This window comes from Dipodomys spectabilis, unplaced genomic scaffold (assembly GCF_019054845.1).
Source record: "Dipodomys spectabilis isolate Male_0828 unplaced genomic scaffold, ASM1905484v1 ptg000001l, whole genome shotgun sequence".
In the NCBI taxonomy this organism is placed as follows: domain Eukaryota; kingdom Metazoa; phylum Chordata; class Mammalia; order Rodentia; family Heteromyidae; genus Dipodomys; species Dipodomys spectabilis.
In genome coordinates this window covers 110,955-125,558 of record NW_024870678.1, presented here as the reverse complement: position 1 = coordinate 125,558, position 14,604 = coordinate 110,955, and the positions used below count along the sequence as shown (strand labels likewise).

Sequence of the window (14,604 nt, the reverse complement as noted above, 5' to 3'; positions counted from 1 at the left end):
GTCTTTTTAGAGCTAGATGTTGAAGTCATAGCTTCCTGGCTATGAAATATTAGCATCAGCTGAGGTCTTAGGAGCTTCCTTCCTTATCATCACTGTCACTAAACCAACGCTCCCCCCCCCACCCCCACCCCCGCCCAAACTCTCCTCAACATTCTATTCAGAGCAAATGATTTTTAGCTAATAATTTTCCACCAGCACACAGGCTTATAGATTATCTTAACATTCAGCCGTAAGTACATTTTCTGAATATGACTTCATCTGTTTTAAACTGTAAAATACTTATTGTTTCTGTGATTATTTCCCAGATAACTTACATTCAGGGAGGAAAATAGTTTCTCGTATTTGCAAACATGATATTTAATATCCCATTCCTACTATGTAATGGAATTTACTTTGAGCATCTTTAAACAAAGCAAGGAATTTCCTGTCGGCAACCCAGCTTTATTTAAGCTAACTTCTAAATCGTACCTCATAATCAAAATCGATTCACAGATTCACCCAGCATCTTTTCTATTCAGGAGAAGATGGGTGGACTGATGACTACCAGGATATAGAGTCAGAACAGACCCAACCAGCTGTCCCAGAGTTAACTACAAGAAAGCTATTACTTTGTTTGTGAACATTTAATAACAGTCGCAACTCATTATTTTAGGTTTAATCAAGTATAAAGTCGGTTTATGCCAAGTGGTTTTTAACAAATGTCACTCCAGTGAACATCCGGCTAAGGAATCTGAATTTATTCTTTTATTAGGGAAGAGCTGATGGAGGCTTATGTATCAGATCAAGATACAGAACAGTAGTTCATGAAGTAGATTTGCATGGTATCATCTTAGGAGTAAACTGAAGGGAGAGAGAAGAAGAATGCCCTAGTGGTGGCCACTCATCCACTCTGCTGTTCCAGCGCCACATCCTAGGCACCACCCCAGATATGTCACTAACCCTGGTTGTAAGATCGCAGCCCACAAATGGACTTCTAAGGCAATGAGATTTGTTAGTTTATGAGTACATCCATATCTGTGTGGTTAAATCACATGCCACATTTCTCCTAAGATGATTAGTCTGAAAATGCAAGCCAGTAGATACCGGTTCATTAGATTAGCCCAATGTTTCCAATAAAGAATAAAATACGTCATTGTTTATCACTCAGAATGGTAACATGGCAAGCTTCAATTCCAAGTCAGAGCAGTGCTCGGTGGAGGGGGCAGTGAACTGAGCAACCAGTGAATAGCAAGAGCCTCACACAGCGGATCTCCTGTAGCCCAAAGCACTGGTGTTTGTGCGTTTGTGCCGTAAGTCCTTTTTAAGCCTCTGTGTTGGGAATCCAGAGCTGAGTACCCAGAACATTTCCTCCCAAAGCCAATGGATGCAATAGAGTCAGGAGAAACCAGCAGAGATGCAGGAGGATGACCAAGTGATTGAAAATCAGTTTGGCCAGTTGAGGGTGGTTGGTCTGATTATATCTACCCCAACTCTTGTAATTACTCCTTTCATCCTTGATAATCTAGAAATTAGTGCTCAAAGAAGCTAGAGCTTCAGCTTTCTTCACATCTTCCCATTCATTACTAAAAGGTATAATGGTAAAATGCTCAGATATAGTTCTCAAAGCAAAGTTCATTTTAACTATAGGAAAAAGGGGGGAGGGGAATCCAAATCGAAATTTTCCAGAGGACTTAATACTTTTTCTTATAAGCTTCCTTTATAGTTCCTTCTGTTTACTCCTACAACACAGGCTCCAGCCCTGAAAACTCTGTTCTTATCTTCTCATCTGTGTGATTGATTTATTCTACCTTTCATACACTGGGGTTGTCTAGAAGTGAAAAACTTGAGGGCCAAATGTGATCACATGTAATCACACCTGTAATTCCAGCTCCTTGGGAGGTGAGAGGATTGGGGATCTAGGCCAGCCTGAACAAAAAGTGAGATGCTCATCTCCACCAACAGGATGGACCAGGTGATTTCTGGCCATAACCTCCACTATATAGAAAGCTATAGAGGTCTGTGCCTAGTTCTGAGGCCAGCCTTAGGCACAAATAGGAGGCTCTACCCCAAAAAATACCAAGGTGGGGGGGAGGTGCTGAGGAGGTGGTACAAATGATAATGTGCCTGCCTAACAAGCTAGAGACCTGGAGCTCAAACACTAGTACCACTGAGAAAAAAAGAGAGAGAGAGGGAAACATGTTAGTGGGGAAGTGGAGCTGCAGCTCAAGTGGAAGAGCAGAAAAGTCCCGGGACAGCACCCAGGTCCTGAGTTTAAGCCCAAGGCCTGGCAAAAAGAAAAATATGTTAAAGGACTTGCCTTCCCCAACATGAACAGTTGGGAGAGTGTTACCAGTGACAGGGGCCACAAGCAGCTGCCTCTATGAGCCCAGCATACTTTCCACTTGGCCTGGCTGTGTTTTGCTTGCCAAATGAGATCAGGTGAGTGTGGAGTAAGGGCCTCTGGTTGTTTCTATGTCTGTGGTACGAATTATGTCATAAAATACTTAACCAGCATAGGAAAGCACTTATGAAGATGTGTGCCTTTTGCCAGTGAACGTTAATCAGAAGTCACATTACTTTAGCCAAGTAATGCAAAACATGTTGGGCCCTTGTTTAGATACCACAGTGCGTGGATTGTCCTCAAGGACTATCTGCGCATGGTTCTGAGTAGGCAGACACTGCAAGATGAAACTGTCTTCCCTATTTCTCAGTGTGTCCAGGCTCATTTTTGTGAGACACATGGGTGGCGTCCTGGCAGTGGCTAACATCCGAGGCGGCGGTGAATATGGAGAGACGTGGCATAAAGGTGAGTCATTTCCTCTGCAGCCTGCCTAGTGAAAGTTGATCCTTTTCTCCTGGAAGGAGCAGAGGGAGGGGCTGAGGGCACAGAAGTAAAAGGAGGATGTTAACTCATTGCAGGCAAAAGTCTCCTTTGAAATCAGGTCTTTCTTTTTCTCTCTAGTCTTTGATAACGAAGCGGGCACTTGTAGAAGCATTCTGCATAAGACTAGAATTAAAATGTGAGGTTCTTAGCAATGCACACCGTGCATTTTTAATTATCTGTGTCTGAAGGGCATCTTGGGAAAAACGTATATTTTTTTTTCTGCCTCCTAGTGGCCTTGTTTGTAGGTTAGCATTAGTCAGAGCAGGTCCTGTTTTAAAAAAGAAACCTCATAGCTTTCCTGTTCCCAACATTACTGAGCGTGTTCCACCAGGCATGGTTCTAAAACCCTGTTTATAGCGTGTGAATTTAGACACCAGATTGCAGATTGTTTTTCTTTTGTGGTTTGGTCTCAGTTCTCTGTGTTCAGTTCTCAGCTTCATACCCCAGAGGGGCAGGGTTTCTTAGAAGAATCATCTTTTACTTGAAAGCTCTGCCTCTTCCATTTGTGGCTATGTGGAGCTGGAACTGAATTTTTAGACTACCTGTTGTGTGCCTCCCCTGCCTTGGTTCAATGTCCTTGGAGAGGCAGGTGGAGAACAGCACTTGGACGCCACCAGCTTCATGCCTCTCCTGCTATCATTTGTAGCAGGTCTGCAGGGACCATGGTAACCCCCACTGCTTTGGGTTGGTCAGCAGCACCAGACCAGTGGAGTCCGCTTCAGAGACTACCCTTCAGATTTGTACAGCTACTTTCTCCACCTTGCAAGGCCTAAGCCTCTGATTCCCCCCCCCCCCCCCCCCACTAATTAGTGAACACAGGGATGAGCCCGTCAGGGCATGAAGAGATCTTCATTAAGTATTAGTACTAAGTTGCAGGAAAGGCCCAGGCAATCCAGCACAATCCCAAGGGCTAACGTTAGACAACAGATTGCCCAAGCATCCTTGCAAGACTGAATGCTCCTAAACACCCCTGGGCTCCTAGCTACCATCCATCACTTGGATAGTTCATTGTCTGCTGTCATCCCTAATTATCATGTATTTGACACTACATAGATTTCCCTGAAAATTTGTGACCTGATAGTAGACTTTAATTACATTCAAACCACATTATTATATGCCTGAGAAGTGAATACAAAATTTCTACTGGACACTCATATGTAGAAGACTAAAATTGGGCCCACTGTCTGTCACCTTGTACTACTATCAACTGAAAATGGATCAACATCAGGCCTGTACCATTGAAACTACTACAGGAAGAAGTAAAGAAGTAGGAGGAACAAATAAGAACATAATGTCATAAGCAGAAACTTTCTGAGTAGAGTGCCTGGGGCTCAGCAAATTGGAGAGAGAATTGACAAATGGGATTATATCAAACTAAAAGGTTTCTGGACAGCTTGGGACAAAGTAAGCTAAAAAAGCATCCTGCAAAATAGGAAATTTTTACCAGCTCTACATCTGTCAAGGACCTTATATCCAGAATATACAAGGAGCTCTAAGAAAGTAAACACCCACTCTGAAATCAATAACTCAATAATGGGCAAAGAAGCTAAGTAGAGACTTAGCAGAAGAAACAAGAATGGCCAAAAAGATCAGGAAATACTCAACATCCCTGGCCATAAAGGAAATGCAAATCAAAACAATATTGAGATTACATCTTACCCCAGGAGGATTGACCATCAACAAGACTACAAACAACAGATGCTATTGGGGGAAACCCTATTATGTTGTTGGTGGAAATGTAAACTAGTGCAGCCACTTGGAAGGCAGTTTGGAGATTTCTCAAAACACTAAACGGAACTACCATATGACCTGGCAATACCAATCTTAGGCATCTACCCAGTTTCAGGATAATAGTAAAGATACTTGAACATCCATATTCATTGTTGCACTATTCACAACAGCCAAGGTATGGAAACAGCTAGATGCTCTACAGCAGATGAGTGGATCAAGAAAATGTGGTACATACATACATACAATACAATTTTATTCATCTATTAGTATAATCTGTAATTTGTAGGGAAATGGATGAAAAAAATGTTAAGTGAAATCGGGTTCAGAGAAACAAACTACACATTCTCTCTCAGATGTGGAAGTTAGATCTAAAATACAAACTTATATGATAACATCTATAGGGTTATCTGCATATATCCATTAATTAAAGGATGGTATACTTGGAGGAGTCCAACAGTATAACTCCTTTGAACAACTAGGGATGCTTTAACAAAATACCAGGAGCTAAAACATGTTTAGGAAGAGGAACAATGAAGGGAAAGTACATGAATGGAGGGAGAAGGGGTGAGCAAGTGCAGTCATAGTTAGTGCACATTATGTAAAAATGATGTAACTTCAGAGTAGGGATGGGATAGGGAAAGATGGGGGAGAACAAGGGAAGGGGTGACATTGACCAAAACGCATTGCACTGATCATCTGAACTCTGGAATTTAAACCCCTTTGTGCACCTCAGATTCATTTACAAAGACTCTACTCCTTGACTCACCTGATTTCCTATCTAAAATAGTATATAGTTGGTTATTCACCCCCACCTCAACACATGCTTCTCCTTTCCCAATCCTGTGGTTCCTGTAGATCCCTCAGATCCCACAGCCTTCTCCTGAAAGAACTGTATTCCCCCCACCAGCACCTCTGGTCATCAGCACCACCGGTCATCAGCACCACCATGTTTCCGTAGAGAAGATGCCCTTGGGCCTAATTGGTTCTCCCTTTCCCCTCTATTTGTTAGATCCAACTTCCTGTCCAAAGCTTACAAGTGGCAGCTTGAAGTTAGACTGAGATAAAATGTGTTTTGACTGATTCAAAAGCTTTCTCAAAGTCAGGCAGTGAAAGGACCAGAAAGGGACCTTTTTCAGTTATAGATAGCCTAGCATCCAGAACACTGGTAAATCTAAATCTCATTCTGTTTATTGAGTTTAAAATGTAATGCTCTTTTAAAAAGTCATCCACCTCCAATGATGATATTCCTAGAAACTAATCTCAGCTGTTCTAATTCACCAATAATTTCTTATTAAAATCTTAATAACATTTGTTTTGATGAGAAAAAGACTCCTTCAGTTGCATTGCTCCATGTTTAATTGACTTTCTGCAGAAGTGGTTAATCTCCAGTATCTAATTACATTTAGGTCTGCTTTTTGATCAGCGGCTGTTATTTCAGAGATCTGTTTCTTTGGCTTTTGGCCTTCACTTTCATGTATTTCAAGACCCTGTGAATGTTCCTCTCTTTAAGCGATTTCTTTGGCTTAACACATGGGAATGACTAACAGGTGGTAGAGTACAGATTTCCTGGGGAGATGTGTGAGGTCTTTGGGAGTCATTCAAGAATCCTGAAAGCCTGTATCATCACTTACCCACTTTGAACTCCCACAGAGAGAAGGAGTGAGAAGTTGCTCCATGCTCCCGCTGTCATGAGTAGGGAAGCATGTGTGACCCCAGCACCAGCTCTGGGCTGGGTGCAAACCCCAGGGGTGAATGCCACGAGAAGCCTCATTTTGTTTTGACATATGGCATCCCCAAAATATAGACGCTTTTTGAGATTGTATATTCCTCCAAAACAGATAATCCGTTCTCTTGAGGCATTTTAAAGTTCTAGACATTTTTAATAAAATACAAATTTTCCAGATGGGATCACAGTTGTGGTCTTGGTGAGAAATTTCAGCAGTATATAAAATTTCATTTGACAGGACTGGGAGGTAGCTCAGCAGTAGAGTGCTTGCCTCACATGCATGAGGCCCTGCGTTCGATTCCTCAGCACCACATAAACAGAAAAGGCAGGAGTGGCAGAGTGCTAGCCTTGAGCTGAAGAGCTCAGGCACAGCATCCAGGCCTAGAGTTCAAGCCCCATGACCAACCCCCCCGCCCCCCACACACACCCCAAAAAAAACTTCAATTAAGGCATTTCTGTAAATATGGTTTTTGCAGGCATTGGTTATGATGGTCAGTAGTTGAAGCTGTGCGCTACAGTCATTTGAATTCTATTCAGGCTGACCTTATTCTGTGTTATTAATTAACGTGTCTTTCACTTTGGCACATTGTAGGTGGAATCTTGGCCAACAAACAGAACTGCTTTGATGATTTTCAGTGTGCTGCTGAATATCTGATCAAGGAAGGCTACACCTCTCCCAAGAGGCTGACGATTAATGGAGGTTCAAATGGAGGCCTCTTAGTGGGTAAGAACTGAGTTGTACTCGTTGGACTTTCTACCTGAGTCTCGAGGGCTTTTCAGATACTCTGGGCAGCTCTGATTGACTGTGAGCTTCACAGAAGAAAGAAGTGTTAACTAAAAGCAAGACCCATTTGTATATGGGCATCTGATAATGGCATGCAAACAGACAGATACATTATCTGAATTGACTCATAGTAGCCAGAGCAGAATAACAAATACCCACTCAAAACATAGGACAGTGTTCCAATCTACTACTAGGGGGAAAATTAGGGGATGAGTTCATTCTTGTGTCCTATTCTTTGAATAGGACACAATTAAATCAAATTAAAACCTGAATTCCTTTTCATACATTTTTCTCCCAAAGGAATATAGCCTTTAAAAATGAATTCTTCCAGACTGGTGATATAGCTGAATGGTAGAGTGCTTGTCTGAGTTGAAGAAGGCCCTGGGTCTCCAGCCCTGAAAATTTTAAAAATATAAAATGAAAGAATATTGATTCAATTCTTAAATGCCAAATTTTGTCCAAGATACTGGGATGGGAGTGAACCAAGGCTTTGTAGAGCGTTCACTGTAACCAGAGGCAGCAGTCCCATGTCCTGGTGGGGCTCAGTGAAGCCTGCAACAAGAGGCCAACCCAAGTCAGACCTCATGCCATCCAGAGCGCTCACCCTACTGTGTGAAATATGAAGCCTTTAGAGAATTAGGAGAGTTTTGTCTTGCTAGCAGACCAATGGCTTGGGCCAGGCAGGTTGTATAGTAGCAAGATGTGGTAAGATCTGGATGTATTCTGAATTTAAGTCGGCTGAACTCCCATAAGGAATATAGATAAGATACTAGATTTAATGGGACACTGAATACCAAAAATCAATCATGGGAGAATTGAGTTCATAATTTACTGGTTCACTCAATAACTCCATTATGTTCTTGAAGGTTTATATCTAGGAATTGTTTTGTGCTTGTTGACAAGTCTCTTCAGCAATCTGCAGAGATGGAGTTCCCCCATCAAGTTCTTGCTTTTATGTTAGAAATACAGATTTCTAACTTTACCACCCCCAGGAAAGAGTCAAGGTCTCCAGGGGTAGGACTGTTATTAATAAGTGCTGATAAGAACCAGGGAAGGACCTGGCTTTTTTGCAGATACAGGAAAGTCTAGATCCTTTGCCTAACTTCTAGTCATATGGCTTTGACATTACTCCTTTCATACCTCCCTGATGACTTTGCCCTGGTACCTCACCACTTTGCCCTTCCATACAATTAACTCCACATTGGCCAAGCCCAAGTTTTGCAGCAACTGCTCACTTCTTTATCTCATAGGCTAAATTTAGATTAAGGGTACCAAAAAAAATTTTAATAACCAGCCAAGAATATGTGGCAAATTGGTTAAAGCCTTGAGCTGCATTTAAGACCCTGTACTGTCTTGGACTAGTTCTGAGATCCTGAACAAGTTCCTTTACCTTCCCCTTTCCAAAGATCCTGGAGCTTTCTGAGTAACAGTCCCCTAGGAGGTTCAATTTGAGGAGCAAAGCTATATTCTCGATAAGAAGCCCACCTTCCCCATATGGGAAGCTTAGAAAGTGGTAGTTTCTGATGGTTTTCTCTTGTGCTCTAAGGATAAAGGTAACCAGGGTTTGAAAAGCACGTAAGTGTTGCTTTGGTTTTGTTTATTTAGATGTTTAATGACAGACTGCTTCCTTTTTCTGTCTATCTTGGTTTTTAGCTACTTGTGCAAATCAGCGTCCTGACCTCTTTGGTTGTGTGATTGCCCAAGTTGGAGTCATGGACATGCTGAAGTTCCATAAATTCACCATTGGTCATGCCTGGACCACGGATTATGGGTGCTCAGACAGCAAACAACACTTTGAATGGCTTGTCAAGTATGTAATGTATATTTGCTATATATATTGTGATTTTATATAGTCAGTAGGGTTGGTGCATGATGTTTTATCCCTATCAGTGTCTTATTCACATATAATGCAAAAGTGGGAGAAGAGATGGGAATTCCTTCTGGTTTTCCTTGTTTGGGGTTTTGTTTGCAGTGCTGGAGATGGAACTCAGGGACTTGCACATATTAGGTACACAGTCTGCTCTTTTCCTTGTTTTAATATGGTCTCAATCAAAAACAACAAACCACAAAGATGTGACCAGCAGACTTACACAAAGAGGTCTCCAAGATTCCTGGCTTGGTCACTTAGTCAAATACTAATGTAGGTAGTGCTGTGCAGGAACTTTGTTGATGGAAGGAGGGATCTCTAGAACCTAAGACCACCCTAGCCAACAGCCATCAGAATGATGAAGATAGATCTCAGTCCTACAGCCACCTGTAACTGAATGCTGCCAACAATGTGAATCTGAAAGATTTTTCCCCCAGAATGTCCCAGCAAGAGCCCATACAGCCTAAACCTTGATTTTGGCCTTGCGAGCCAGAACAGAGACCCAAGCTGAGCCAACTCACCTGATTTACAGAGTGTGAGATAGGTTTATTGTTTTTAGCTGCTAAATTCATGCTCATTTGTTACTGCAATGAAGAGAAATTTAGAGGGAAAAGGTGTCATTAGACCTTATATCGATATATAGGACTTCCTTTTCTGAATCAAGAAATAAAGAACTTCAAAAGAGGGAACATATGCAAAAAACAATTACACTTAATGTTATACTCTTAGTATAACCACATGTATTTGAAACTGCAACTTGCCTCACTTTGAGCTTCCTTCCTTCATGTCCTTTAGCTACCTTGGTAATAGGACAATGAGTGAATCAAGTCTCTTGGCTCTTCCCACATTGGAGTGGTTTTAAATTACCAGCAATATTTAGGAATAGTTCTCAGACTGGCACAAAAAGTCTGCTTCTCATCCTATCATCTCAGAAGCACATTAATTTTGTTAAAAGAACCATTTTTGCAGCTAATGGACCTCTTAGAAATTGCATTAAAATGGTTCATGTGGGAGAGGAGTCCTGGGATTTGAAATCAAGGCTTCATGCTTACTGAATACTGAATACTCTACCTCTTGAGCCATGCCCCTCCCCTTTTTGCTTTATTGAATAAGGTTTTGTGTTTTTGCCTGGACCTCAGTCCTCCTACCAACACCTTATGTGCCACAACACCCAGCCTTTATTGGTTGAGATAGACTCTTCCAAACTTTTTGCCTGGGCTGGCCTCAAACTCTAATCTCTTTATTTCTCACTCCTTACACCCAACCTGGATTACTTTGAGTACTTTGAAACTGCTAAATTTTGTTTTATAAGGGGAAAAAAATGTTCACTGTAAAAGCTATCTTGAATGCTCACATGATACACCCTAGTAAAAACATACTGGTAAAAACCATATGTCCAAAGAAATTATACTTCAAATCAGTGTCAAGAATATAACCACCTAGAGGAAGAAGTCTTTTGAAAGCTTATTTGAAAATTGTATTGTACATCAAAGGCAACGAAACCTAGCATTTCCAGAATTAATTTGAAAGCAAAAAAAAAATTCCTACATGCTTTTTCTGAGTTCTATTTCCACCTCAGGGTTCAGTGTTCTAATCTTGCTTTCATGAGATGGCTGCTCGTAAGCTTGGAGTTCACCCCCACACATTAGCTAGCTGAGGCGGTCATTCACATTCTAGTTAGCTGCAATCCTCCTGGGCTGGTAAACCACACAGGTCCCTTGCCACGCTAGTCTTTCTTGATTGCCCTCCAAAACAGCCATCCCCTGCTTTTGATATCCACAAAAGTGGATAGTCTGCCTTTGATTATCCTCCAAAACAACTATCCTGTGCTTTTGATATCCATGAAAGTAGATAGCCATCTGGGCAGTGTGGCTCACGCCTGTAATCCTAGCTACTCAGGAGGCTGAGACCTAAGAATTGTGGTTTGAAGTCAGCCCAAGCAGGAAAGGCCCTGAGACTCTTTTCTCCATTTAACCACTGAGCTGTGGCTTAGTGGTAGAGCACCAGCCTTGAGCAAAGAATTTCAAAGGACAGCTCCCAAGCCCTGAGTTCAAGCCACATACCAGGCTCCCCCAAAAAACCCACACCTGGGTAATCACAGAAGTGCCTTTGTCCTGCAGGTATTCCCCATTGCACAATGTGAAGTTGCCCGAGGCAGATGACGTCCAGTACCCATCCATGCTGCTCCTCACCGCTGACCACGATGACCGTGTAGTTCCGCTCCACTCCCTGAAGTTCATCGCCACCCTCCAGTACATCGTAGGACGCAGCCGGAAGCAAAGCAACCCTCTGCTCATCCACGTGGACACCAAGGCCGGCCACGGGGCTGGGAAGCCCACTGCCAAAGTGATAGAGGAAGTCTCCGATATGTTTGCGTTCATAGCACGGTGCCTAAACATCGACTGGATTCAGTAAATGGAATTTTCCGCCCCCTCTTGACAGCCACAGAAAACCTCAAGGGCTTTCACCATTCTGACCAAGAATCCATGGAAAGAATGCTTCCCAGCCTGGTACTGTTCCTCCACTGCGGACTACAGCTGAACAGAACTGCCAGGGGAATTTTATCTTTTCTAGCTTTTTCCTTTTTAGCAAGCCCTTGGCATTTCTTTTTCCACCCTATCCAGGCACATATTTTTAAAATGGGGGGACAAAAAGCATGTTTGGATAAAAAGGTAAATGACAATGAACATGTGGTGAATACTAGATTACTGAATTCAGGGTCTTAGTTGGGCATACTCATCATATATAGCAATGCAGTGAAATTTGCGTCTATAACCATTACCTATCCTTAATAAATTGAGAATTCTTCTCATGAGAAAGACTTCATTGCAATACTAATAAATGCTATTTAAGACTGAAAAAATGGAAGGCATTATTTTTTTTTTTAGTTCCTTTGCTTTTAAAAGGAGCAACCATCCAAATGTACTTGACTATGGGAATAAAGTATTTTCAGTTAATTTCTAAACAAGGACATTATTAGCACTGGAAAGGAGTTGACTTCCTCCATTCCAGGTCCCTTGTTTATTAGAGGTGACTCATTTGTCGGATCCATTATCCACTCAGGTAAAGCTCTGATCCAGGGCTCTTTGATTTGGATGCCTCCTTTTAAAACTGTGGGCCAGAAATTCCATACTGTTTGCCGAGCTCACCGTCTCTGGATATCTGAGGTGCCCTGATTTCCAGGACCCCTCTATAACCAAATAAATACAAACAGGCATTTATCCTGGCTTATCGTACACAACAGAAATGTCAGCATTTCCCAAACCTTTTCTCTCCCATAGACTACTTCCTAGAGAAATGGTCATACTTTAAAAAAGAAAAAAAGTCTCCCCCTTTTCCTCAAGGCCTTCTGCCAGCTCCAGGGAGTCCCAGTCCATCACTGGCAACGAAGAAATAGCAGTGGGGTGGCTGCCACCCTCACTACCCCGGCCACCAGGTAGCATGACTTCCCTTCCACATCCTGTGCCCTTACTGCCATTGATCTTTGGGTTCTTACAAGAATACACATTCTTTGCTCAACTGAACACACGAAATATACACATTATGTACCCTGAGCAACAGTTGGTGGACCTGGTACTTGATACTAAGCAAGACAGGGTCTGCTGTAGCCAAAAGAAGTCAACCTGGAAAGTAAGTCCAGGTTGAACCACATTTGAGCCACATCTCTACTTCCAGTCCTTTGGTGGTTAATTGAAGATAGTTTCACCGGAGCCTGTGCTCAGATCTCAGACTTCTGATAGGATTATAGGCATGATCCACCAGCACCAGACTTGTTTAATAAATGGCAATCTGTAAAAACCTAAGTTGTGAGGACTCCATTGTACCCCATTTTCTGCCAGTGAGTGGTAGCTTTGATGATATTACATGTAGTCATTTATAAAATCAAAGGTGCTGTGATTTCTCTGAAAGGTAGCCCCTCCCCAAAGAAAACAGTTTTAGACTGCACCTTCCCCAAGAGTCTCTTAAGTTGACAATATACCATTCTTTAAATACACCCATAACATTTGTTTCAAGGTATAGTGTTTTTACATCTCACACAACAGTGTCCCTTTGAATGTCACTTTAGGAAATGCTGATTTAATTTACAAGAAGGATTTTTTTTTTTTGGTCTTGCTTTATCAAATGTGATTAAATACTTTGCCTGAGGCATCTTATAAAACATTGTAAGATTCATTATTCTAGTAACTTGTACTTTTGTCACTAAGTCCTTCTCTTCCCCCCCCCCCCCCCATGCTAGTTATGGTCAAAAAATTAAGCCTATTACTATATTTCAATTGGAAGGATTCTACCGGTTTTATTTTTTTTTCTCCTCAAGAATGGATTCTGTTACTGTCATTTAACTAGTGTGCAAAGCACAACTGTCGTTGAATATCTGCATTGCGGTAACCCCTCCAGAGAAAAGCTGGGTGTCCAGCTGCAGAGCACCCTACTACTAGCATGGCAGAGAAAACAAGTACACTTGCCCAACAAGGCCAATGATAGGTGTTTTGCTAGGCTGAGTGGACCATTTCAGGTGCATATAGCTAAGTGCAGTTCACCCAGTCAGTATTTTCCAGCTTGCACAGAAGCTAACAATTCTTATCTATGCAGGTCTCCTACATAGCAGGAAGTACCCATGTAGTATGTAGAGTCTGAGTTACAGAGTCTGGATTCATGCCTAGTTTCAAATCCCAAGTTCGAATTTAGTAACAGCAAAGGAATAAGTACCAAGTACATAATTGGCCTCCAATTATATGTTCCCTTTCCCGACTTAATTTTTTTATATGTAGATCTTAGCAAGTCAACTCCTCCCTCACGCTAAAGCTTAAAATGTGGGAAATGAGTCTTAAGACTGGGCTCGTTTCTGTACTTCTCAGGCTGTCTTGTATCCTATGCTCTGCCCTTTTGGTGCTGCCTCAGGTTGATCTATAGTGTTTGGAGGAAAAGTTGTATCTGTGGCCCAAATGCACTAAACTGCTTTGCTGAACACACCAAGAATGTATGCTACCTTAAAGTAATTATATAAAGACACTTAACTGTGATAGATATACATTTTTCACATGTTGTAAAACTTTACAATTAATGTTTCATAATACTCCTACAAAGCTTAAATACTTATGCTACGCATAAATGGTTCTACTAAATTTGAAAGGTTACATTTCAGCTAAGAAAACATGTTCCTACTCCCTTTGAGCTCCCTGGGGGGGAGGGGAGAAGACCACATTGCAGAGACTGAGAGGTGGGCTAAAAGCAACAGGCTGCAAAGCTGTAAGGGGGTCTTTAAAGAGTCAAACATCAAAGCAAAGCTGCTGTGGCTCATGCTACTCAGGAGACTGTGATCTAAGGATCACAGTTCGAAGCCACCCCAGACAGGAAAATTCATGACACTCCTATCTCCAAAAAACTTCTAAAAATGCTAGAAGTGGAACTGTGGCTCAAGTGGTAGAGTACTAGCCTTGAGCAAAAGAAGCTCAAGGGAGAGCGCCCAGGCCTGAGTTCAAACACCAGGACAAGCACCAAAAAAGGCAAAGACTATAGACTGTAGCATGAGGACTGGTGCTGACTGAGAAAACACTAACCCCATTTTGTCCATCTACATTCCAGGGGCTGGAGATGCAGAGTTGATGTGTCAAGGGATTAGACAGGTGTTTCCT

At 42.0% G+C, this 14,604-nt stretch overlaps 1 protein-coding gene across 1 annotated transcript in view; it reads left to right on the top strand.

Annotated features, from left to right (window-relative positions):
* Positions 1-11,786, top strand: part of LOC122121193 (prolyl endopeptidase) — a 98,106-nt gene extending 86,320 nt beyond the window's left edge. The window contains exons 12-15 of the mRNA XM_042695363.1: positions 2,691-2,785; positions 6,913-7,044; positions 8,758-8,914; positions 11,092-11,786. Of these exons, the coding sequence (XP_042551297.1) occupies positions 2,691-2,785; positions 6,913-7,044; positions 8,758-8,914; positions 11,092-11,386 (679 nt within the window). The 3' untranslated portion in view covers positions 11,387-11,786. The remainder of the gene's footprint in view (positions 1-2,690; positions 2,786-6,912; positions 7,045-8,757; positions 8,915-11,091) is intronic.
* The last annotated feature ends 2,818 nt before the right edge of the window (positions 11,787-14,604 follow it).